General features: G+C 38.3%; 1 protein-coding gene across 5 annotated transcripts in view; it reads left to right on the forward strand.

Moving 5' to 3' along the window:
• Window positions 1–4604: 4604 nt before the first annotated feature.
• The window catches only part of foxo (forkhead box, sub-group O), a 31034-nt gene continuing 10519 nt past the window's right edge, over window positions 4605–25119 (forward strand). For 2 of the 5 annotated variants that reach the window (NM_001316497.1, NM_206482.3), the window contains 4 exon segments: window positions 4605–4684; window positions 5534–5767; window positions 14201–14522; window positions 14598–14812. In NM_001316497.1, the coding sequence (NP_001303426.1) occupies window positions 14303–14522; window positions 14598–14812 (435 nt within the window). In that variant the 5' untranslated portion in view covers window positions 4605–4684; window positions 5534–5767; window positions 14201–14302. 5 annotated transcript variants of the gene reach the window in all.

Below are 25119 nucleotides of genomic sequence, written 5' to 3' on the forward strand. Positions count from 1 at the left end.
TCTGCAACCTTTAAGACTTTTAAGGCTTCATAAATTGATTAAATTATTCAATTGATCTTTTGAGTAATTGCATCCAAGCCATTGAAAGATAAAATGTGATCTGTCAATTTCGCCAAGTGTACTGGCTCTTTTTGCGGTCGTCCCTGGTTTATTTGTGCGCCGCGCTCTCTATTTGTTTCTTTGGCGTTTGGCTTGTGCTTTTTTGCCTATTTATTATGCTCTATGCCTATTCTCTGAGATTCGCTACGTTCCATTTCGTTCCGTTCTTCTGAACTTGAGGGACCACGTGGTGTGCTGATGTGGACGCCAAGCGAGTGTGGATCGCATTCTCGTATCTTACAGATATTGTATCTTGTATCTGGTATCTGGCTTCAGGAAGTGCTCCATCGCATTTACATGTGCGCCGTTCTCCCTCTCTCGCTCTCCAACATATGTATTTGTAAATTTACACACGCCCCTTTCTTTGCGCCACCGATTCCGCCCCTTGGCATTAACAGATTCTTAAGGCATGATATGATCATCAAGTTGAGTTACGTTTCTTTGCGAACTATTTGAAACTATCTGTCACGATTCCTAATTTTAAGTTGATATAAGAAAGAAATTTTGTACTTTTGTTACAAAAGAATTACCCTTATTAGGATTTAAACTTCAATATTATATTCCATTTCACATCTTTGGTAAGATCTAATAGACGTATAAATATTAAAGCAATTTGAAAATATTTTACTAATTTTCTTTGCGTGCACTCGCTTCAGTTTCCGTCAATCTAAGTCGCACTACAAGCTTCCAACAGGAATGCTCTGTGGAAATCAGTGAAAAGATCTGAAAAGAGGGCTGGGGGCAGGTACGTTGTGCATATGTATGGGTATCTGTATCTGTATCTGTTTTGTGTCGGCTTGCCGATCGAAAGTCGTGCGCTTTCGCGGCTGCATCAATTACGTCGTTAAATTAATCAGTATTCCTTAATCTCAATAAATTAGAGATAACGCTTAAGCGATATTTTTGCATTTTAAATGCCACACGCTACCGTGAGGGGGGGGGGGGCGGTGGTTGGAGGGAAGGGGGAGGTTGGAGAAGTCGAACCGGTACAGTTATTGGAAATGGGTCCAGTACTACGACATCCCGAAAGCCTTCACATCGCCGTCTACAGAGTCTGCTGCTCACATGGGCGACGAAGTGGGGGAGGGTTGAGGTTTAAAGTATTTTTATAAGTATTAGATATTAATATTAACGTACTAATAATTGAATCAATTATTACTCTGAAACTAACTTATTTATTTTTAGTATACTTCCAATAAGCCCCTCCCCTTAGCCCGCTTTCTGAGTACGCCACTGCTCGCAGAATTCCATGTGGCCACATTAGGGGGGCTCGCTTTTGACAAACACATGCGCACATAAGCATATAAGCATAATTCCGCCTGCCAGCGAGAGTTGATGTTGGTTGGGTGTCTTTTAGAGTCTTGATAGCGCCCCATCAACATCAGCGTGCGACTTCGACAGCGACACACCAACGTCACAAAATCTCGTTTTAGCCAAAGTGGCAGTGGCACAGCAAATACCGTTTCGGCCACAGTTGATCAAGCGATTATTGGGGAGGTGTTCGGTATTAGGTCACCATTGCGAAATGCTTTAATAGTGACTGATATGTATATGTATGTATTTGAGTAAATATATTATCTAGTATTCTTTGGCGCATAAACCACTTCTAAATCAATTAGGAATCACAATTTCTACTATCGCTGCCAACGAGTTAGGAAAACAATCGTGTTTCTTACTCCCTCGCACCATCTCACACTTGCAGGGCTGCCTAAAATGGTTGAGTTAACAAATTGTTAGTAACAGTGTTCAAATTTCCATATGAAACAGACACACACTGTCTCAGTCTTTGCTGGTAAACAATCGTCGGGCGAGTCAACTGGAGTCCAAGTTTGAGACCGCTATAATATGCCAATATAGCAATATACCACCACCCCCTTGCCATTAACCCCTTCGATCCATCGACGATATGCCAACACAGGCGAGACATTAAAACAGAAATTATAATTTTTTGAAGGCCAAGCGTGTGTAGAGCCACTCCGGATCGGCTCCACTTGATTTGGATCGCCTGGCTTTACTTTGGATCGAATTAGCCGGAGCATCTGGTGCTAATGCCCTGCTAAAGGGTGGCGTTTATGTTTTTTGCACACTACTCACTAAGTGCTATTAAGATCTAATAAACTGTATTGATAACGATGATAGCTGGTTGTACAACTGGGCGTATACGTAATTTACAGAGTATTTAACTGATTATCATTTATAGCAATGAAATTAAATAATTATTTGATATGTGCTGCGGTTAAACAATGTTCTTTTTTTATGTAGTTAAATAGTTATAGTTAAATAGTTTTTAAAATGGTCTAAATCTAGTTCTATCTAGTTCTAGAGAGTTTGCCAAGCATTTAGGCAGTTCGAGACCTTTGAAACTTGAGCGTCGCTTGTAGAAAGAACCCCTTTCGTTTTCGGCACTCTGGCGCCCAGAAAAGCTCCTTTCGAGATTTGGCGCGCAGTTTGAAACCTGAGTTTAGTGCCTTGCGTGTCCAGTTTGTCAAATTTGGTTGTGATTACGAGACGGAGACCGAGACGGCGACGACAGTTAGCCATTCGCCACGCGCCAACGCAAATGAAACGCTCTATACATATTTTTGTATATTTTCTGTTTTTTTTTGCCGCTGACAATTATGATCAAGTATTAGCTGGCGATAGCTGAAACGTCTGTGTAATTTCAATGGAATGGAATGGGAAGTGGGCGGCCTATTGATACACTGCTCGAGTGATTTTAACTTTTATCTGATCATTCAAACGCATAAATTAGTCTTGAGAACTTCAATTCATTTGATACTCCAGTTAACATGCTATTTACATGCTCATTTAAATGGTAGTAGTGATTTATAAGCCCACTTCCAGATGGAACTTACCTATACCAACGTGTTACTTATCGTTCTTAAGCCAACTTAATAGCATTCTAAAATATATATGTATCTTTTGGCGGACTTATCTTCTTGTTGTTCTCGCATTCCAAAATCTCTATGTACATGCAAACTTTTATTGTCATAACTCGGGACTTTGCAGACTTTGAGGCCTATTTAATAGAGCTATAATCTTACAACAAAAAAAAACTAAAAGAGCTTTTTAAGCAATAAAAATATTCTGAAAAATTACAAATTAACAAAAAATTACCCAATGAAGCCTGCAAATTTGAAATCTTTAAGATCCTAGATATGCCAAGATGCACCCTAAAGTCCTTAACTCATCTCCTTGGCTCGTTTCTAATCCCCCCTCTCGAGGGATCGAGACGATCGCATCGGGTCGGTCTTTAAGTTTGGATGATCCATAAACTGTTGGTTTCTCCGTCCTCAGCGTCTAGACTTCATTAGCCGTGTAATGTTGCGGAATTTATGTGGCAGGCACATTAAAATAACACCGATACACACTCTCATGGACGCGAACGTGTGTACAAGTATAGAGATATCGGGCCTAGGCGAAAAATGAAATTAAAAAAAAAAAAAAAACTGGCACCGGGAGGGGCTTATTTTTCGGTGGTCGGGGATGCGGGGGACTTTGACCATAAAATACATGCTCCCAAAAAGCTCGCACACTGCAAGAGATGCGGGGCACTTCTGAGTCCCATATTCATATGCACAAATGTGCATTGCTGGCATTATCAGTAGAATGCAATTTCGGGAAATTTTCCATCGCATCACGAGACAATGAACGTAAGAGAGAAATGGAGCCTCAAAGAGGGAGGGAGAGAGAGAGCTTGAGTGAACGAGCGAGCGACAATCGCGAGATAACGGCTGCCTTATCAGCAATGCCGACCGCCCCATCACCCCACCCAAAACGCCCAACCACCACCCACCGCCGCCGTTCCCTTTCCTCCATCGTCGAGAATTTCGAGTTCAGAGCAGCGCGACCGAAATGAAAAGAAACAATTTAAATTCCAAATGTATAAAATAGGTAAACTATGGCTTTTATTTATTAATATTGACGGGGGCACAAAGGCGGTCACCTCAATAGTGAATAACATGTTTTTTATAATGAATACTTTTCAAATTGTTATTAATATGCAATGACGTCTTAAATGTTTCACTGCAGCTGAACTTTATTCTTTTCATTAAAACAGTCACCCGTTATTAAAAATAAATAGATTAAGTTTTATATTATTAAATTTGTAAGTATTGAAACAATTCCTTTTTTATTTTATACGAATTATCATTTAGTTGGGGTTAATATCCCTTAAAGAGAGAAATTTGTATGCTTTAAGATTTAAAATATCTATTGCATTTATAGCTATAGCTATAACTTCTCTTATTTCACGCAGAAAATACTCAAATAAAACATATCGATTTGGCATACCCCACTAATTTTTTGGCCCCAAGTGTGTGAGAGTGTGTGAGACGAAGCGCGCCACAAACATAAAAAAGCGGTGAAGTGAGCGGTTGTGGAACGTGAGTGGATGCTAAGAGCAAGCTCTCACATACGCGGACATAGGTCGCACACACACACGCACAGACCGCCTTTTTGCGCCGCCGAAACGAACACTTTTACGAAGGCGACGGCGAATCAGTTTCAGTTGTCAGTTCGCATCCAACTAGAAAGCAGTTAACGAGTAGTCTGTGTTTTTTCGCTTGCGGTTAAAAGCCACGAGGTCGTTCATCGTTCATCGTTTTCCTTTTCAACTTCAAGCAAAGCAAATATAAACCAATGCAAAAAACGCAGTGATCTTTTGAGGCCCAAATCGTTTGGGGCCGAACACCGTTGATTCTAAAACGCAAATGTAGAAACAAATCAAGAAAGTGGAAAATAAATATGTTTCGCTTTCAAAACATGTGAATGTGCCGAACTCAAAACTGAAACGTAGAAGGAACGCGTTCGTTTTTTACATACGACAATCGTATAAAATAAGAGAAAAGCTCCAAAACGTATTAAATAGCGATGCTTGGATGATCTTCGTAGCAGTCACGTTGTACATACAAATACATACATATGTACCTACTATATGGCACATAAAATACGTTACGCACACTAGTGGCGAATAAAAAGCGAATTGGAGTAAGCTCCGAAACGTGTTTATATTAAAATTTTTTACCCATTTGAACTTTAAACAACTTTTCGACTGCGCCGCACGGTTTTCATTGAATTCTCATACGAATTCCAATTAAGTGTTGTGTGTGCGTCCAATTGGCATGAATTGATGACGTGACGTGATCGCTCTCTTCGCTCTCTCCCTCTCTTTCTTCGGCACACACACATACACACACTACGCTCTTTAATCGCGCCGCTCTCTTCGCGCTCTTTTTATTTGTTTATTTTGATTGTTGTTATATATATATTCTAATTTACCGTTTTTACAATCGTCTTTAGCTTAAGCAAAACCGCCGCCCAGCAACAACAAGAAACCCATTTAATGAGTGTGTGTGTGTGTGAGCAGAAAATTATGCCAACAGAATTCTAAAAAATATATATGTATATATTTAAATAACCACTAAAAATCAAGAAATCCGCACAAGTTTCGCTCAAAACAACAACACAATCATATATACTACCCATAAAAAAAAAACAAACCCATAAAAAAGTGCAAAGCAACCAGGAAAATAAAGTAAAACAGTGCCAGTTAACAACAGCAAACGGCGATCAACAAATCCCACCGGCAAAATCAACAATTTTTTAAATCGCAATCAACAAGGAGCAACAAATTAGCCAGCTATTTCCCATTGCAAACATTTGGCGGGTAAATATTATTAACAATTACGAGTAGGTGTACTTGATTGAATGAAAAATGTCATGTTTTTTAAGTTCCTAAATTCGATTCGAATCTAATCGGCAATTGATTGAAATATTCTAAAAGTCAAATTTTGTTTCGTCACGCGATTAAAAAAGTAATTGAAGCAGTGCTTTCCTACACATCAATTAAAATTTAAATTAAATGGTATTTTATGTTGATTACAACAACATTTTTTTTAGTCGCCACAATAAAATATTCATTCTTCCGTGAAATATTTCCAATATAAATTGCTATTGCTATATTTATAAAAATAAGCTTTGATAAAAGTTAAGAGGTTTAATAGAAACTAGAGTTAGGTTCTTTTATTTATATTGGTGTTTAGAATTTTAGATAGGAAAGCTGGACTTTTTGTTGTGTTAAAGTAGTCACATCTATTGAATTTACGACCCAAATTTTAATACAACCGATAGGGAATGTGATTTATAACCTTATTCGAGTAATTCCTAGTTTCACTTTCAAGATCAAAACGACTAGAATCATAAAGTCGGTCACGTTCGGCGCTGCAGTGTCGCTCCAATAGATGATCTTTCAGTTCGTGTGGGTTTTGATTAGTCCGTTTTGGTGTGTTACTTGTCATGGGAGTGGGCAGGGGAGATCTTAATTAGAGCAGCGCTGATAATGGCTCTAAAAATAGAGCCCCAGCGCCACACTGATAGCAGAGCTTGAAGCGTGTGTCGTTTGCGTGGAGCTCATTTCTTTCGTTCTGTGTTTGTTTGCTCCCCCGATTTTCGTATGCGATCCACTAAGGTCGATTTTGTTGCCATATTTTGCCAGCGATCTCGTATACGCACCGTTTTCAGATGCTTTTGAATATTCTCTTGACATCAGTATTGACATTGAAATGTGATTAGGTTTAATTTTCATAAATGGGTTGATTCGCCACTCGGTTAGCTGTCGAAAGAGGCTTTTTTATTCCCCATTTACAGATAAGGCTTTTATCTATTCGCAATGTGCCAAGGTACAACAGCAGCTGATGGCCCAAAAAAAGTGTACATATAAGCCTATACACACATCTGTATAGTCGTCCTATGTGCTTGCGATTGTGACTTTTATCATATCTTGAGTGTTTGCTAGCCACATTGGTGGAACGTGCCAGTTGATAACAAGAAAGTGTGCGAAAGTTTGTCTAAAAAGCTGTAATTGAAGCAGGGAAACCGGGAAGTCAATTAATTTTGAGAGACAACATTAAACGTATTCTTCGTATTCTAGTATTCTTCAAGAATTAGTAAAGCTCTTACTAATAAGCTCGTTTGAGAATGACGATAAGTTATATCGATAATGTCGATTTTACCGATAACCGAAAAACGTTAGTAATGGAAATTTAATGATCATTAAATGAGAGCCACTACATATTGTTTTGTTTAGAAAGATATAGTCGGAATACCAGTAGTTATTTCTTAGTATTATTTTGTGATTTTTAAATATTCTACTCAGATGTGTAGAACTTTTTTTCGAACGCTTCTTTTTGCTTAATTTATTTCGTTTTTCGCGCCGACCCCAAAAACGTTAGTAATGCAAATCGATTGCGTTTGCGAAGTCAGATGATCCCATCCATGATTTCCATGCGTCAGTTGTCCCAGCTGTCAATCGAAGATCGCCGTTTGGGGGCTCTACGTTCCTGGTTGACTTCGCCATCGGTCGAGTGGAATCGAATCGTTCGTTTGCTCTTTAATTATTGTAATGAATTCAATAAACATTGCAGGGCCTCTGCCGTTCATTTGCATTTGCGTTCGCACTCGCTGCATTCTGAACTATTGCACATTGCCTGGTCGGGCCTCTCCTTCTCTATATAGCGATATATATGTATATGTATATGTATATATAAATATATAGAAATCTACATATGTATTCATTTATATATATGTAATTCTCTATTTCTCTTAGTTGCTCTAGAAGCGCGTGATTCTCTCGCAGATCCACGTGCCGCCAGATAACTGCACTTTCAATAAGCTTTTATTTGAATAAGCTTCCGCGATAATTGACTTAATAAATTATTAAATATTAACAGCGTAGAAAAAACCAGAATGCAATGACTGACATGGCATCTCCTTGTGGATTTTCTAATGCCAAGTTAATAGGAAAATCATGCAAAATAGCTGGAAAGTGCATTAGGGCCCGACTGAGCTCACAAAAATGTCTTAATATATCATTTTCAATCACTGCATTACCAGATTCCTAAGTCTTAGTCACTTTCCAATGATTAATATATACACATATAAATTATTGTTATTTATTTCCCAAAACTAACTTTAATATCAAGCAAAAACGCAGTGGTACAGAAAACCAACAATTAAAGCACAGTACAAATAATATGAAAAAGAGCGCAGATTGAAAGTGCCACAAAAAAGATTTGTTGTCCAAGGTTTATGCTTGGCATTGTAAAGGGGTTATTGTGGCGTTGCTTGGGGTCAGAGGTTTGGAGGGTGCCCACCGCGATAAGCAGCTGGTCGCCACAGAGGGAGAGGGATACAAACAGATAGAAACGGGTGCCGGCGAGTGGAGCTGCTGCTCCACATGGCAACAGTTGCTGGCTGGCGGGGAGTGCATAAATATGATGTGCATTGCTTTCGTTTCAGCTCTTTATCGCTTCTTTATCTTTGGGGTTGCGTGATAAGAACGCACTCGGAAAAAAAGCGACAGCACAAAGTGTCGACAGGGAATTATTGGGAATTATTACAGGGAGTTGCGAAGTTGAAAACCTTTAAAGTGAAATTAGAAAAGTGAATCAATTATATTTTTTATTCAACAAAAAAGGAAGCTTAACTTAACACAAAAACACTTAAAGCCCGATCAAACTTTTACTGTAAGATTATAATAATAATACCAGACCAATATAATTTTAAGTCGATTTTTTTTCAATATTAGGCTTAACTTTCCTTTAACCGGAAGTTCGCCCATGTACCGTTTTAACCTGAAGTTATAACTAGTCCCTTGGCAAGCCGAACTCGTCGCTCTCGCGTTATATTGCTTTATCAGCAGGTTAGTCCATGACGAGTTGATATTGCTGGGCATAATTCACTTTCGAAGGCAAAGGTCGTTCGGTTTTATGGAGGGTGACACAGCACAGCACACACATTTTGAGATCCCCGGCACACCGGAGTGGCCGACAAGTGGGTTCGATGTGGCCTCGTCATCGTCACCGCGCCATCGTCATTATTATGATCATCATGGGGTCGCGAGGTACTTGAGATCATGGGCCTGGAACCGAACCTGGGCTTTGGGATTGATACCGTCGCCGTTGTCGTCGTCGTCGTCGTCGCCGCCGTCCTCTTCATCTCGAAGTCGGCTCATTAGGCAGGGTAGACCGGACCAGATTGGTTCAGACCATACCAGTTGCTGTGCTGCTCGAATACCTACCTCCTCATCGACGACCAGCTGTCAGTCTTGCTTTTTATTTTCTCTGTTTTTGGTTTTTTTCTTTTCGTTTTTCGATTTTTTCTTCTTTTTTTTTTTTGGCCGAGCATCGGGCTTTTCTCGCATTGACTTACTTTGCTTTATAATCCTGTTTGACGGGTTGTGCTGCTGGCTGCTGGGGTGTAGATCTCTTTTACTTCCACATTGCTGAACCCGGTCATGTGTGATGAGAGGGGCAGGTACAGCGTTGAGCAGCAGCATGGGAGGAAGGGTGAGGAAGGGCCATACCTGAGATTCAGGGGCACCACGAGATGGTCCAGTCTCAAGGCACAAGAAATCACATGGTTCGTTCGCCGAAGTCGAGGGTTCTTGCAATCAAGGAGCATCTGGCGGACACCTTTCTGGTTGGCCAAGTGATCTTGAGAGCGCAGCTCCCCGCCTGATAAGCACTGAGTTAGCAGGGACGTGGGCAAAAGTAGGGCTCTCTAGGAGTAGTTAGGAACTATTAAAAAAAAGCAATAGAAGATATTAAATGTAATGGAATGCTATCATTTCAAATATGTACAAATCTGTTACCAAACTTCTGTCATAAGAACTGTGAGTTTAAATGACTAATGCATCCCTATGGTTTTACAACTCAAAAATCGATTAAAAGCTATTTTGAATTTAGTTATTTTTAATTATAATCCATTTAAGTAGACTTTACCTAAACGTCGCCTGTCTGATTCCCCCTGAACTATATAAAGTCGACGCCCCTGAATTGTCGACTATAGCTTGGCTTATCATCTGATTGGCGAGGCCAAGTCAATCCGGAACAGCTGCTCAAAGGCGGCCTAGCAGCTACGATTTTTAGTAGGGCGCCAACGAGTGGCACTAACTTAACTGATAGCCGAACTATTTTCTATACGCCCGCTGAAGTGGGAAATAATACTCATACGCCTATATGTACGTGTAAGAACCATACGGCGGAACTCATGAGAAAAGTCGGAGGAGAGCGCACTATTGAAAGGCGTTACGTAAGATGTGTGGGTTTATTTTTGTTTTGTTCGCTCTGTTGATCTTTATTTATTTCGTTTTGCTCCTCATTCTTCCCTTTTCTTACCACTGATTCTGTTTTAATTTTTATAAAATCTTTTTATTGCCATCTTCGCTTAGTTCGCCCTGCCTTTGTTTTGTTTTATTATTTTTTAAGATCTGCTTTTTCTTCGGTTTTTTGTTTTTCTCACTTGCTTTCGTTCGGCTTTTGGCTCTATCTTTTAATCTATATGTATAAATATATTTTTGAGGACCCCCACGTTTATCGGCGTATATCTAGTTATAGAATTTCTCAACTTGTTGCGCGTCGTCACAAAGCTTGAAAAATTGGACCACCTGAAGATTTGTACCGAGCGGAAATTTTGACTTTGCTTGTTCGTGACATTGAAATACATACATACGTACGTGGAATGCTGTGCTAATTTCTTTTTGGGGTACCTTCCCCCAAATTTCCTAAAATCATTGTGTAATTTTTGAAAATACACCGATTATTTTCGTAGCCCATTTCCACATCCCACGCCGCCGTGATCTTTAAAGCTGATTTATGCTTTATTTGCCCAGTTTGAGGAAAGAGCCAAAACCAACGCGATTCTGAATCACGCTATAATTTTTGATGTGATACTCAGACTTTTGCGTTGTTTGCATTTGCATTAGGAATATTATCTGATATTATCGCTAGTATCCTATTAACATAATCTAGCAGGTTTCAGCCGATCCATTGAATTCCCCTCTAATATCGAGCGATCAAAGTCAAAACACCTACGTCTTATATGCGTCACTGGATAATCTAATGTAAGAAAAATATGTTTGTCGAGAACCTGTCTCAAAAAACCTCAACAATCAACCGACTTTCAAAGTAAGCTGTGACGCAGTAGATCAAAAGTATTTCGCATCGGACTATATATATTGAGTTAATCCCATTCGCAATCCAATACTTTTTCATCTGTCTTGTTATTGTTTACATTTTTTTCTACCTATGCTTTTCTATTTTTTTGTATTTTTGTTTTGCTTATTGCCCCTGGTTATTTTCAAATAATGACGTTCTTAATATTATTAAATGTTATTGCATATTATTTAATGCTTTACTCACGACTTTGCGACGCAATTTCTCTTCGTGAAAGTAAAAAAAAAAATAGATTAAATTTAAGTGCGAAATGCAAATAGCAAGTGCTCATTTACTCAAAATAGTTGCCCGTTGGCAATTAGAATTTTACACTATTTTAATGGACATTGCGGTGTAGACTATACTGATACTCAGTGTCTAAAAATATTATGATGTTTTCTCTAAAACAATCCTGATTTATTTAATGGTTAATCTAATTTAAAGCTTTCTAAAAACGTTGAGTATACTATTTTAAGGCCTGCAGATATAATCATACATTTTAAAGATACTTTTTCTAAAAATAAATTCAAAAGAATAAATTATGATATGCCAACCACACTTACTATAAACAAATTCTTTTGTTCACGGAGCAGAAAACAATATGTATTAAAATCAGTTTAAAATAAAGATGTTGAAACTGAGAAGAGGAGTTTGGAGCGAAGAGAAAGCGATGATACAATATATTGACCCCAAAAGCAAATCAATGAACTTTCGTTAAATGAGTGCTCCGAAAATTCCAGATGCAGATACATAGGGAATATCTGAGTCGATCATTGGCGAGCTTAGAGTTACTGGTAGTTTTGTGCGAGTGTATTTTTTGGGTTTCTTTTTTGACAGCCCCAGTGTATTTGCTTTGATTTTTTTTTGTTGAGTTTTGTTGTTGTTGCTAGTGGCTTAGGTCAGGTTGGAATGTTTCGGTAAGTTTTTGTTTTGCGTCTGGACTGGGTTTTTCTTCTATTTTTTTTTTTCTCCTTTGACGGGGCACTTGAGTGCGACTCATTGGCATTCGCATTGCGATTATTTGCGGCCGTAAACCTTTCGCCGGGCAGATATTATGCAATGACAAGCGACGACGCGCGACCCTATCTAAATTATTTCGTTATTTAAATACACAACACAATAAAAACGCAGCACGAAAAATTCCGAGAAGGAAATAATGAGGTGACGTTTGGATTGCTCTCAGGTAGGCAAATGTTTAGGTAGCCAATAAATGAACTTCCGTGTTCTCAAGGTAATTCTTTGCCGTCGCTGTTGGATTCTCTTCATTTCCCCTGCTTTTCCGCTCTCTCGCAGTCTATATTTTTTGGCCAAGATAAATTATTATAAAACGCCGAATAAAAGTGTGCCTCGTACGATCCGCACACAGATACTCGCTGTCGTTTCTGTGTGTGTGTGTGAGTTTTCTATTTGTTTACAATTTCAAGTTGAAGAGAAGAAAAGCTTTTTGCGCTCTTAAGTGGACATTATAAGCTGACAAACATTTCGATTTTTTTTTTTTTACAAATTTTCTTAAGTATATATAATTTTTTGCATTTTTAATGAGAACTTTTAGTAATATTTAAGAAAGTAATTTTTTGTAGTTATCGTTTATAAGTGATTAATAGTTTAGTTAGTTTAGTCTACTCATTGGGTTTCTTGTTTTATGATTCTTCGTTTTTGATTAATGAATCGTTCATTATAATTAATTTTGATTATTTCTTAACAGAAGGTAACCTTTTAAATTTGAGTACCTGAAGTGCATTTCAATATATTAGCTCGATGATAACATTTTTAACATTTGCGTACCTTATGAATTCAAATTATAAATTTCATCAGACTTTTGTCATTATCAGTTGGCAATAATTCTATGAAATGTATTCCTTAAATATAGAGTGACACTTGGCATTCCCAGACCAAATTATACTTGATAATACCTCAGATAAATGTCTTCAGTTCCAAGAAGTTCATTGATAATGTTTTTTATACCAAAAAGAGCCAATGTTTGGGTTAAAATTGTACCAGACAACTGCTATCAAAGTGCGATGCTCGTTGAGCTTCAATGACTTATCAGTCCTCTCATTCCAGACAGAGTCAATAGACCTATATATTGGAGTAGATTAAATATATATGTATGTAGGAACCTACAGAGAGAGACTTGTCAAACTTTTGATTATCAATACTTGTAGTATCATCAATTATTAGGAAATATATGTATAACTTCGGTCGCCGCCGTGCTAACTGAAATCATTTCAATTATATACTACAGCTCGTATTCCAGCTGTGAGCTAAATTTAGTCATAAAGGCATTTATAGATTTTATTCAAACTAATTGATTTCCATTCCTAGGCAAAAAAAAAGAAACAATAAAATTGTAGAGTACTGAAAGGCAAAGAAAATGTGCGAGGCATTTAAACAAGATCATAACCTACATTATCGTAACGCTATTGCGTTTGCCTTAGTTTCCTCTCTTATTTGTATTGGGTCTGCTGATAACGCTCTCTTACTTTCATTTAAGAGCGATTTTCTTCAATACGTACTAAAAAAAAGAATTTACATTTGTTCGATTTGCATTGAAAAATAATCAAACTACATTTTCTACGATTATTATTTATAGTGCTGTCGCAAAGTTTTTCACATTAAGTACTCCTAATCAAATGGTATACGGGTACTATAAATCATATACGGGTACAAGAAATTGTTCACCCTGAGTAAAATATAATTTTTATAAGGAAACGTTATAGTAATGGGTGTGTGCTCTCTCCAAAAAAAAAGGTAAAGATTAATTTAATCGTCTACTGAAAAATCGATTTGTCAATTTGTTGAACGACCCAAGATCATTCGGAAATCGTTTTCCACATTTCGAAGCACGAAAACAATCAAAATATAATTTCGAGCGAGACGATTGATAGAGAGACAAGATGACTTGACAAAATTACACAAAAATGCTATAGTAATTTCAATCCAAGGTTAAAATTCGACATATATGTATGAGTACTCTGAACAAGATATATAGTCATGTACAACTTTAAATGATCAAAGTAATTTTAAATTAATCTTTAGTAGCTTGATTAGATTTGTATTTAAATTATTAATATAATTAAGATATATTTTAATTGGCTTTCTTTTAGATTGATTGCGAAGCTTTCACATTCGCTTCGATATCTTTTGGGCTGGCGAGGATTGCTTGAAGAGCCGCAAAGCTGCAACTGCACAACGAACTTTTCTACCCCATGATGGACGGCTACGCGCAGGAATGGCCCAGGCTGACCCACACAGATAACGGCCTGGCCATGGACCAGCTGGGCGGGGATCTGCCCCTGGACGTGGGCTTCGAGCCACAGACCCGGGCCAGATCCAACACATGGCCATGTCCGCGTCCCGAAAACTTTGTGGAGCCCACCGACGAGTTGGACAGTACAAAGGCCAGCAATCAGCAGTTGGCCCCAGGAGGTTGGTTCTTACAGAATATTATAAATTATATATATATATATTAATATCATATTTTAATAATATCTTATCGAATAGACTCACAGCAGGCTATACAGAATGCGAATGCAGCCAAGAAGAACTCATCGCGTCGCAATGCATGGGGAAATCTATCCTATGCGGATCTCATCACGCATGCCATTGGATCGGCCACCGACAAACGATTGACACTGAGTCAGATTTACGAGTGGATGGTCCAGAATGTGCCATATTTCAAGGACAAGGGCGATTCGAATAGCAGTGCCGGATGGAAGGTGAGTTATTCATAAATAGGCTTTTTGTTTTATATGAACCTTCGGGGATTCATGCATTTTAAATGGGTTATTCATATTTCCCAGCTCGATACTTTCACTTTTTATACTTACTAAGCTTAAGTTTAATCTTCATAATCAAAGCCACAAATTGCACTACGTTTTCTTGTTGTTAATGTTTGTTTCGACCTTTTTTCCACCATGCTCGCTGGTCTCGAAAAATAGCCATTTCATTCACAATTCGCAGAGCAAACGGTCAAGTTCATGGCCAAGTCAAGTCAGTCAGTCAAATGGAGTGAGAGTAAAGATAAAAGTGGAGCTTGTGTTGTTTGGCTTTCATATTTTGTGGTCGCTTTTCGCTATTATTATGCAATCATCAGTCAGTGGTATTTTTTGTTGTTTTTGTTTGTTTTTTTTTTTTTTCGTTGCCATTTGCAGTGGTTTTTGTTTTCAACTTATTTGGTGAGTGTGTGAAATGTTTGTCATAGTGGATGGCATCACATTTCCCCTTGACTTTGCTGGATTTCCATATTTCTCTTTTTTTCTTTGCGCAGAGTTTTGCAATTAATGCGCTTTTATCTTCGGATCGTTTTTCGTTTTGTTTACATCGCAGCATACGTAAATAAATAGACACGTGCACACAAACACATGCATGTGGCACATGCGTAAATCATGAATCATTTTCATTCACATTCAGAGATACCGGTTGCCCCTTTTCAATGCTGCAATGCTTCTTGCTATCCCCACCTTAAATTACCTTAATTCATCTTACTAGACTTTATAGAACTTATAGGTTGGTTTTACTTTTGTTTATTTGCATGTTTTCCCCTTGTTTTCGTTGCTTTTGCACTGATAACATTTGCCTACATAGCCAGTATATTCACGTATTCGTGCACTTATACTAAACGATCTTTTTTTGCAAGCTATCAATTAATCGCCAGAGTTCATTGACATTAACCTCAAATGGGTATTCACTTTTGGGGTGGCAAAGGAAATAGGCACTTGTGATTTTGGTTTTTAGTCATATTTACTGGAAGTGAGTTGTAAGTCATATGGCTTGGAATTTTGCTGATTGCACTTCCTATAACTTTATCCTTTTGGTGATCGCCATGCGTATGCGTGATCCGCCCCATAAATCATTCGATCTACTCATATTTCTTTGCTAATGCAGTGCGTCATTCACGTGATTGTTTTCTTTATCATTTTTGCTGATACTTCAGCACTCCGCCTGGATTTTTGTTGGTTTTCTAGCACCTCTGGCTGTGATAAAAGACCAACGGCTGTTGAAGAATTCGCTGCGCTGGCTACGAAGAAATCGAAGACGACTCTTCCACTTGATACCCGAAACTTTATTTTTCGCAGACAGCGCGCTTCCAGCGAATTTCAGTTTGTTTTTGTTTCGAGTACACATTTCCTAGGGCTGTGAACAAATATTGGTATTATTTATATTAATGGTGTTGTTTATAATTGCTGTTGATGGTCGTCATTTGTTTTTTGTTTTTTGTTTTTTTTTTTCTTAGCCGGCTTCACGGAAGTAGTCGGCTTGTCGCCTTTAATTTTTGCCACTGCTTTGGGTTTTTTTTTGCGATTACGAGTGGAAATAATAGTCACTGTGATAAAGAAATTTATTCGCGCGTCGTAGAAAACGTTGTTTTAGACTAGATAATGTTCCTACGAAATTTAGAGATCGTAAACAAAAGTGCAATCAATGCAGTTTTTAAGGGGATTAAAGGTGACAAAGGGTTTGTTTTTTTTTTTTTTGTTTTGCCGCAAAACGGTAAACAATATTTATTGCTCTATAGTTTGTCTATGGATAATCGAACTATTTTCCATAGTTTCAACTTTTTAATATATTATTTATTTTTTTTGGCACTATTTGGACGATGTTTCTATATTAATAGAATTAATATTTTAAGAAAAAAAGGGGCTACTTTCGCTTTTTTTTTTTTTATCAAAGTGATAAACTCCCACGCAAATGTGGACTTAACATATTTTTAGATTTTTTCCGTTGCCGCATTGAAAGCAAGAGTTCCTGTGCCGCACATTCCTTTATAAAATTTTATGACATTTGCTAATTTATGCAACACGTTGCCGCGTTCCACCTGACACTTGCTTCCTTTTTTCCCAGTCCTCCCGTATATTTTTTTTCACATTTTTTTTTGCTCCATAGCTTCTTCCTCCTCGAATAGTCGTCATAATAATAAAGAACGAAACGAGCGAAACACTCAAATGACATTTGTGGAATTTTAAATTTGCCACTCGACGGCTGCATTGCAAAGGCTTCTTCCTCCGCCGGTTGGTGGTGGTTCGGTGGTTCCGTGGTTTGGCGGATCGGTGGTTTGGTGGCTCGGTGGCTCGTGTCTTCATCATCGAGAACTCATCCTCGCAGTCGGGCGATTTGGCCATTGAACCGGTGCCAAGTATTTTCTTCTGTTGCTCTTTTTATCAATTTATTTTCGTGTGCACGAAATGTTATTTTTATTTTCATTTTTTTTTACTCAGTTCGTTTTTTTTTTTTCGTATGTGTGTTATATTTGCTTCTTTTAATTGGCAGCAAACCGCAGCGTGTTATAAATATTTTTTTGGCCCAACATTTTCGTGGTTTTATTCGCCCTGAACTCGTCGCGCTTTGGCAATTATGTTTGGAAATTTCTGTAATTTATGACGCCTTCTTAGGTGGCATGCCACTATTTACGATCTCTGATTTTATCATGGAAGAAGATGAGCGGAATTGTTTCTGCTCAGAATAGCACTACACAGATTATGGGCGCTAAAATCACGGAGAACTGAATTTAAATTGGGAAATAGATAGATCTGAATCTTTATCTAGACCTAGCTGAAATAGTTACGACACTCTCAGATAGAAAGTTCCCGATCGATGGTTTGTAATCGCAGAGATAACACAAGCACATTGAATAATACTTGAACAATGCAACAAGGCTTAAAGAGTGAAAGAATGCAGTTTGCCTAGCACTCTGCGCGGTAACCTTTGTTAACTTTGGCCTTATCATAATGGGCCTTATCAAGGCAATGGCCTTGCCAGTAATGCGCCAGAAGCTAGAGGAACTCAAAAGTCGGTCGGTGAAATGCGCATTACTCAGTGCAATTGACCAGTGCAGCTCTGCAAATAGGCTGCACCAATGTAAATATGCAATAAAATGAGGGAAATAAAGGCATTCATTAACGATATGACGATAGGCATATATAGGCAATGTATCTTGCGTAATCAATTTGACACTTGACAGTGCACTTTTCTCTCTGATCTGAGCCATTTCGTATTTCTATCATGTTATTTTTTTCCCCTAGATCTTCACGCTTGTTTAGCTGCGCATTAAGTATACGCATTGTTGGTCGGTTTGTGTTTTATTTGGTTTGTTCGAATTCTATGTGGTGTAAAGTGCATTTCGAATGCGAAATCAAAACAATGGGCAAAGCACAATTCAAGTGTTTTCTCATTATGGTCTCGTTGATGATGATTATTTTGAGTTTGATTTGGCAGGGGCGTTGAAATGAAACGTGCAAATACTGGAAATAATCAAATTCAGTCAAAAAAAAAAAACTTAAGAAATAGAGAAAAAAGAAACGAAATGGCACTGCCAATCGGGAATGAGAACAAATACGAGAACAAGAACGAGATCAGCACTCTAAGATTGCCGGCCACATACACATAATATTCGTTTATAAATAAGCATTAACCTTGCTCGCACCAGACCATGCCGAGCTATTTGGCGTATTTTTTGATTCTATTATTTATATTCTATTATATTTGCATGCAACACTCAGTCGTCGGTGTGGCCCCACTTACTGTACCGGCGTACTACTGCGTAGTATTATACACTTTTGCCTTGCCGGCCAACACACGCCCCCTTTTTTTTTTAGTGTTTTCCGTTTCGTTTTCCGTTCCCCCCATTTTTGATGTATATATATATATTTTTTTTTTTGTTAGCCCACTGATAGCAAAGACAGAGGCGACACGGAAGCAGCCGCGCCCTCGATTCTGTTCTTTTTTTTTCTTTTTTACTAAATGTTAGTAAACAATTATTTTGTGCAAAGGGGGCTCGAACGTGTAAACCCTTCTTCTAGCTGCGATACCCATTAGTCAGCATTTTGAGTTGGATTCATTAAATTTATTACCCAATATATTAGTCGATTTAACGATTTTTATATAACATCTTAATGGATCAGGGCAGCGTATAATTGTTCGCTATCTCCAGAGCTGAAGTTTAGAATTTGTATACTTGAATAACTGGCTGCCTTACTGCGTAATAATAATTCGAAATATTTCATTGCGCCCACTTAATATTTTAGTACATTCTTTGTTTATTTTTAAAGTGCGGGCTTTCGAAGCACTCAAAACAAAGAGGCCATATAAGTTCTATGAATTGGCTATATCATCTAGGAACGATTTATCTGGCATATTCCCGATGTTTGTCATGATCTCTGTGGCACCTTTGGTGATTTATCTCAGGGCATACCAAATATTTCCGATGTTGCCAATAAAGTTCCTGAGATATGAGGCCATAAAACACGACCTCGTCATAAAAAGAGAAAAAAAAAACGCATGGTCGCAAATCATCAGTCAATCATGTGCATACGTATGTCTAGCCTGTCTAGATCGTAATTGTGGTGCTATTAATTATGTTGCACTTTGCAATGCACACTCGGTTTTTAGTTGTGTGAGGTTAGTGTGCATTTTTACTGCGCTGTTCTACTAATTAACACCAGCACAGTCGCAGCGAAATTCGCCTCCGGGTTGTAAATTTCGTGAAACTCGCATAGCCATAGAGCCACATGCAAATAGTATGTATGTACATATATCTCTATGGGCGAATTTTATGCTTTTTGCTTAGAATTTTACGAGTTGAGCACGAACCAGTCGGAATGCAAGTGGCAGTCGGGCATGGCCGTAGACAAAGTATGGCACTGCAAGGTGTCTGGCCCTGGGATATGTGTGTTGCACCCCAATCCCAATTTCGATCCCGATCCTCGGGACCATAAAATGCCCCACTTACCCCGACCATCCAGCATCCAAAAAAAATGCATCATCTTCTTTTTTTTTTTTTGGAAGGAGAACGCAAACATTTCGTGCCATACTTTCTGCTTTTCTGCTCTGCCTGCAAATTATGACTTTCGAGAACAGGCAGTTAATATATAAAAGCCTTATTGATATGTTATGAACGTTCTCGGCATTCTAATCAACTTCTTTGTTTGCCCGCTTTCTAATAAATATACAATATACATTTACAATCAAAACTGCAGGCAATCAAGGCAGCGCAAATCAAACTGGTTTCGTCGCAAAGCCAAGCAAGCAAAATTAGAAAAAAAAACCAAATTGCAAATTATTTATTGAGAAATTATCTCATATGGGGGCTGGGTGCCATAAAAAAAAAAAAAACGCCACTCATTGTCTTACTTTGTCAACGCAGAAGCCGAAGTCAAGTCACTGGATCTCAATAAATATGCAATAATCATAAGAAATAAGCCATAAAGCCAACCAAACTTCTCATCTCTTTCAATGACCAAAAGAGATAAAAGTGAAACAAAAGGCTACAAAAGTGGATCTAAGAATGTGCTCGCTACTGCAATTTGATCGAATGAGTAATGCCCTGGAAAATTAATAAAAAATAATTAACAATAAGGAAGCAAACTTACATACCAAATTATTGTTATTTCAATGAACGAACGAGTTATGCGAAGATAGATAGAGATTCCGCTTTTCACTGTGTAGAACATTCATGGAAACTTCATACATATATAACCAGCAAAATGACCATGCTGAAGATAATAAAATCATAATCTATTTTCCTACTTCTTTAAAACTTCCTGCCCACGAAGGCGTCAGGCTGGTGGGCGTGGCCTCGACCAAGGAACCCACGATGACAACTCCAAATCCCATTGATTGTCGCTCAAAGACCACTTGCTCAAGTTCCGCCCACATTTATCACTCGATTTGGGTGGTGGGGCAGGCCATTCATGTCCAGTTAATGGCCAAAATGAGTGAGGAGGGGGAGGGTGGTTAGCATCGGAAGGAAGAAAGCAAACTAATGGGGCGGCCACACTCGGATCGTAAATAAAGTTTGGTGCAAATTGTTTGCCTGCCGCCCCCCTTGTGGCAAGGAAAAAAAAGGAACTCGCTTAAAGGCGGTGCATAGTGGCAATCGTTATTTAATTTGTTGCGCGACTCTTTAAGCCTCGCCTGCCCCAAAATCCGCACACATAATCAATCAGGATACCGAGTATTATCAACCAGCCACAAGGGCTTTCCATGTCCCATTCCTTTTCCTCGTCCCGAACCTAATGAGTGCCAGTGAGCTTCATAAAGTTTGCCACAAAATGTCCAAGCAGCAGACACAAACACATTTATGAACTTGGCTTCAATTTTTGTTGCATGCAATTTTGGGGCAATGTCCTCGCCCGCACTAAGTAACCAAACTCACTGCCATATTTGCACATATACTCGTATAGAAATTGCACATCATTTGGCCCGATTTCGTTGGCGGAGTGCAATTGCCAAAGTTCAAGTTGGCCTTTTGTTGGTTCAGCTTCAGCTTCGCTTAGAGCTCAATTGCTACTACTTGAAAGTGTTTTCTGGAAGAAAGGGACTTTCTATTCTATTGCAAAATAAATTTAAAAATGTAATTATTTCAAATGTTATTGCTGGTATTTTAGAAAGTAAATAGGATTTGTTTTAGACTTGTTGTTACAATAAAACAGCTGAAATGTTCTTACAAAGTATACTTGTTATATATATTATTTTTAATGAAACAACAAAACCTGACTTGTAACTTATTTTTTTTAAAAGAAGAGTATATTTTCGTCAGTTTCTGTTAACAATTCTTTCTATGAATTCATTTCGTTGCTATTCTTTGTAGTCGCTCATAAAACGCGACACTTATGGACTGCTTATAAAACGCTCTTCAATGGCAGACAGACACCACTCACTTTGGCTTTGAGTCCTTCGAAGTGAGTCCTTTTCCACAAGGCTCTTCCTGCTTAAAGTTTCCCAGGTGAAATTCAATTCGAATCGCTACAGAAAGGCCGTGTGTATATTTTTTGTCATTTGATTTCCGTTTCCGTTTGGCACGCAGGCGCCAACGTGTCCTGCGATTAATCGTCTTTGGCGGCTTTGTTGCAGAATCCTTTTCTATACCAATGCCCCTGCCGCGCCCACTGGCATTCATAAAAGTTTGCCAAAAAAAAAAAAAAAAAAGAGAGAAAGTAAACTTCCTAAACCGAAATCGAAACACACAAAACTGAGCTGTAGAAAGAGAAAACTTTTGCCATTCCATATCATATCATCACATCATCATTGCGATGATAATGCCGCCTGTTTTATGTGCTCACATATCTTTACAATATAGTATATAAGTTGTGAGGAAGGGAGGTTTGCTGGTCTATATCAGTTGCTAGGGCCCAGTGTTTGTCCTATGTCTATTGCTCTTTTATTTAGTTTGCCAGAGTTTGAATTTCGCATTTGTTTGCTTTGTTTGTTGCCTTGCAAATGTGTTTTTGATATAGAAATTGTTCAAATATTGATTTTGGTCTGGCTTTAAAGGAAGCAACTTTTAAACTTAGTTTTTTTTCCCCAGTTCGCTTGCCATTTTCCCTTTAAATTAGCCTAGATTACATATGGCTAAAAGTGTCATTTTGTTTCAGCTTAGAGCTTAACTTGATCGATGGGCAAAAAAAGTGCGCTACTTTCTATATCCGATCGATTGGTCGCGAATCAGAACATTATGTGTTCACTTGGTCTAGGTCATTACTGGGTCATTATCTAATCAATTACAGGTGCCATTGGGCATTAGGTTCTATCGATTGTGTTGATTGCCTCGCATCTGGGCACATTAAATTTGTTGCACACGCGCCAGAAATCAATCGGTATACAATGAAAACCTCGATCGTGATACGATTCGAAATGGATTTCTAAATCGCTTGCCATTTAATGGCAACTGTCAATGATCTTTCGGGGTAAACAATTGCTCGAATATCGTCTGCTGCCATCTTGCTAAAGCTGAAATTGTTTAAACAATTAATTAGTCTTGGGTAAACAGTATGCAGATACTCCTGAGAGCCGGGAGACAAGAGCCACAACCAGATCGCCATCATCATAAATTGTATCTGGCCGATTTGTTTAGTCTTTAGTCTTTGGTTCACTCCGGGATCAAGTGTTTACAAATTGGCCAGTCGAACAAAATGTTTTGTTCAAACAATTGAGGCAGCAAGAAAATCGGAGACCAAACTTACTGTTCTGTTTTTTTTTAGAAGCAGTTATTTGAGAGTTCAAGGGTAAACTTTTGATTCAAATGTGGAATTGCTAAATTATGGGTTAATTATATTGAATGATTTGTTGCTTTACGGATGTAATTTTGAACTTAATCATACGATTTACTGCACTAAAAGTGTTTGTTGCAGAAAATCAATAAAATCGAAATGGTTTTAGAAGCATTTTGAATTTTGAATTTTTATTCGGTAATAATCGATTTCTGGATTTCTCGGAACGGGTAAATTAATCAAATAATTTAATAAATTGATTTTTTTTTCTGAGAGTATTTTTATGTTGTCACTCGCAGCCATTTATCGTTCCCACTGGTTTTTTTGTCTTTTTTTTTTTTTTTTGGTATTAAATTTTAAATGCTCAACCTGGTCGCGGTAGCAATTAGCCGAATGAATCGGGGGGTTGGCGAAGTAGTAACCTGTTTGCAGGGCACTGAACACATTCAGCTAGAAAGAGTGTCGTTTCAAAAATTTATATCTCAATTTCACATCTAAATGCGAATAATCTTTTTTTTTCTATGCCTCTATGTGTGTGTGTGTGTGTGTGTGTTGCCATTGAGTGTGCTGTGGGTTCATTTGATTTGTGTGTGAGAATCGCTGCAGCTGTTTGGCATTGGGGCGCTGGAACTTCGCCCCAAAACCCCACAAACCTTCTCCCCGCTTTTCAGAGGTTAACCGTTTACCATGAACCGATATAGATCTGGCTCGTTTTTTTGCGTTTTGTTTGATATTTTTGGTCACAGAACATTCGCGCTGCAATGGAACAAAAAAAAAAAAAAAAACGTGGATTAAATGATGAGTTCAGCACAGAAATAGGGTTTAAACCGTTGAATATGTCCTATAAGTACATAGAAACAGTATATTTTAACCTCTTTTAAGTTTAATCAGAAGAACTAAGACATAGAAGTGCAATTTGGATCTTAAGTTAAAGGTCTTTACCGAAAAGGTACTTAAACCTCCTCGAAAGCCACTTGTTCGAAGACATGGATCATTGGAGGCGACCCAGTTAGCGCCACATGTCGCGATTCCGTTTCCCCAATAAGCCGCTCAAATGGCCCAATGAAATATGCATATTTGATACGAGATGACAGCGTATCATGGGGCAGCAATGGTGAGGGGTTGCCTTCATGGCGGGTAAGGCAAGAGCACAGACTGATAAAGTCTCAAGTTACCCCAGAGGAGAGAAGAAAAAAAATTGGGATTGCTCGACGACGTATAGAGGAAAAACTGAAATGAAACGAGCTGGCAGATTTAATATATTTTAGTGCTGGCCCCGCTGCTGATGCGACCCGCCCTTCTACTCCCAATTACTCATATAAATTATAAAGAAATGAATCAGGCAGCTAGATTCCACGCCCATAAATAAAAGTTTTGCTGTAATAATTGTAATTGGTCAACGGGAAACTTTAACTACGATTTCCACCACATCGATTTTGGGTCACTAGTGAATTACTCTGGCAACTCAATTTGGTTTAGTTCCTTGTGATTCACGCTCGATGCACATTAATTGTACACAATAAGGATACGCATATCCTTGACTACGATAGCCATTCTACCCATGAAATGTATGAAATTTCCATTTCTGGGTTTTTGCTCATTTGGCGCTCCAAGTGAATTCAATGGAAGCCCAGTTTTGTCCCGTTAGCTTTTCCTGCGTTTGCCATGGATGCAAAAATTGTGGAATGGGGCGATGTGGGCTGACCTACATACATATGTGTAAATGCACTGACAAAAACGGGGAGGCCAAATAAAAATATTATTCAAAAGTTATATAAATCTGTTTATCTTATTGCTTTGATCTCAGCTTTAAACTGCACTTTCTAAGGAAGGATTGTAGCACTGAACCTTTTGAGAACCCTATTTTTTTGAGTGTATTTTTCCAGCACATGATGCAGCTCCTTGGTAATCACTACCACTACTATATAGTCTGTATATCTGGTCGGCATGTGGTCGCTGTTGCCGAGTTGCGTATATATCTCTCTCTCGATTTAATAGGCCCAATTAGTTAGATGTGTTGTGAATGTTCTGAATGCTCT

Source organism: Drosophila melanogaster, chromosome 3R, assembly GCF_000001215.4.
Source record: "Drosophila melanogaster chromosome 3R".
In the NCBI taxonomy this organism is placed as follows: Eukaryota; Metazoa; Arthropoda; class Insecta; order Diptera; family Drosophilidae; genus Drosophila; species Drosophila melanogaster.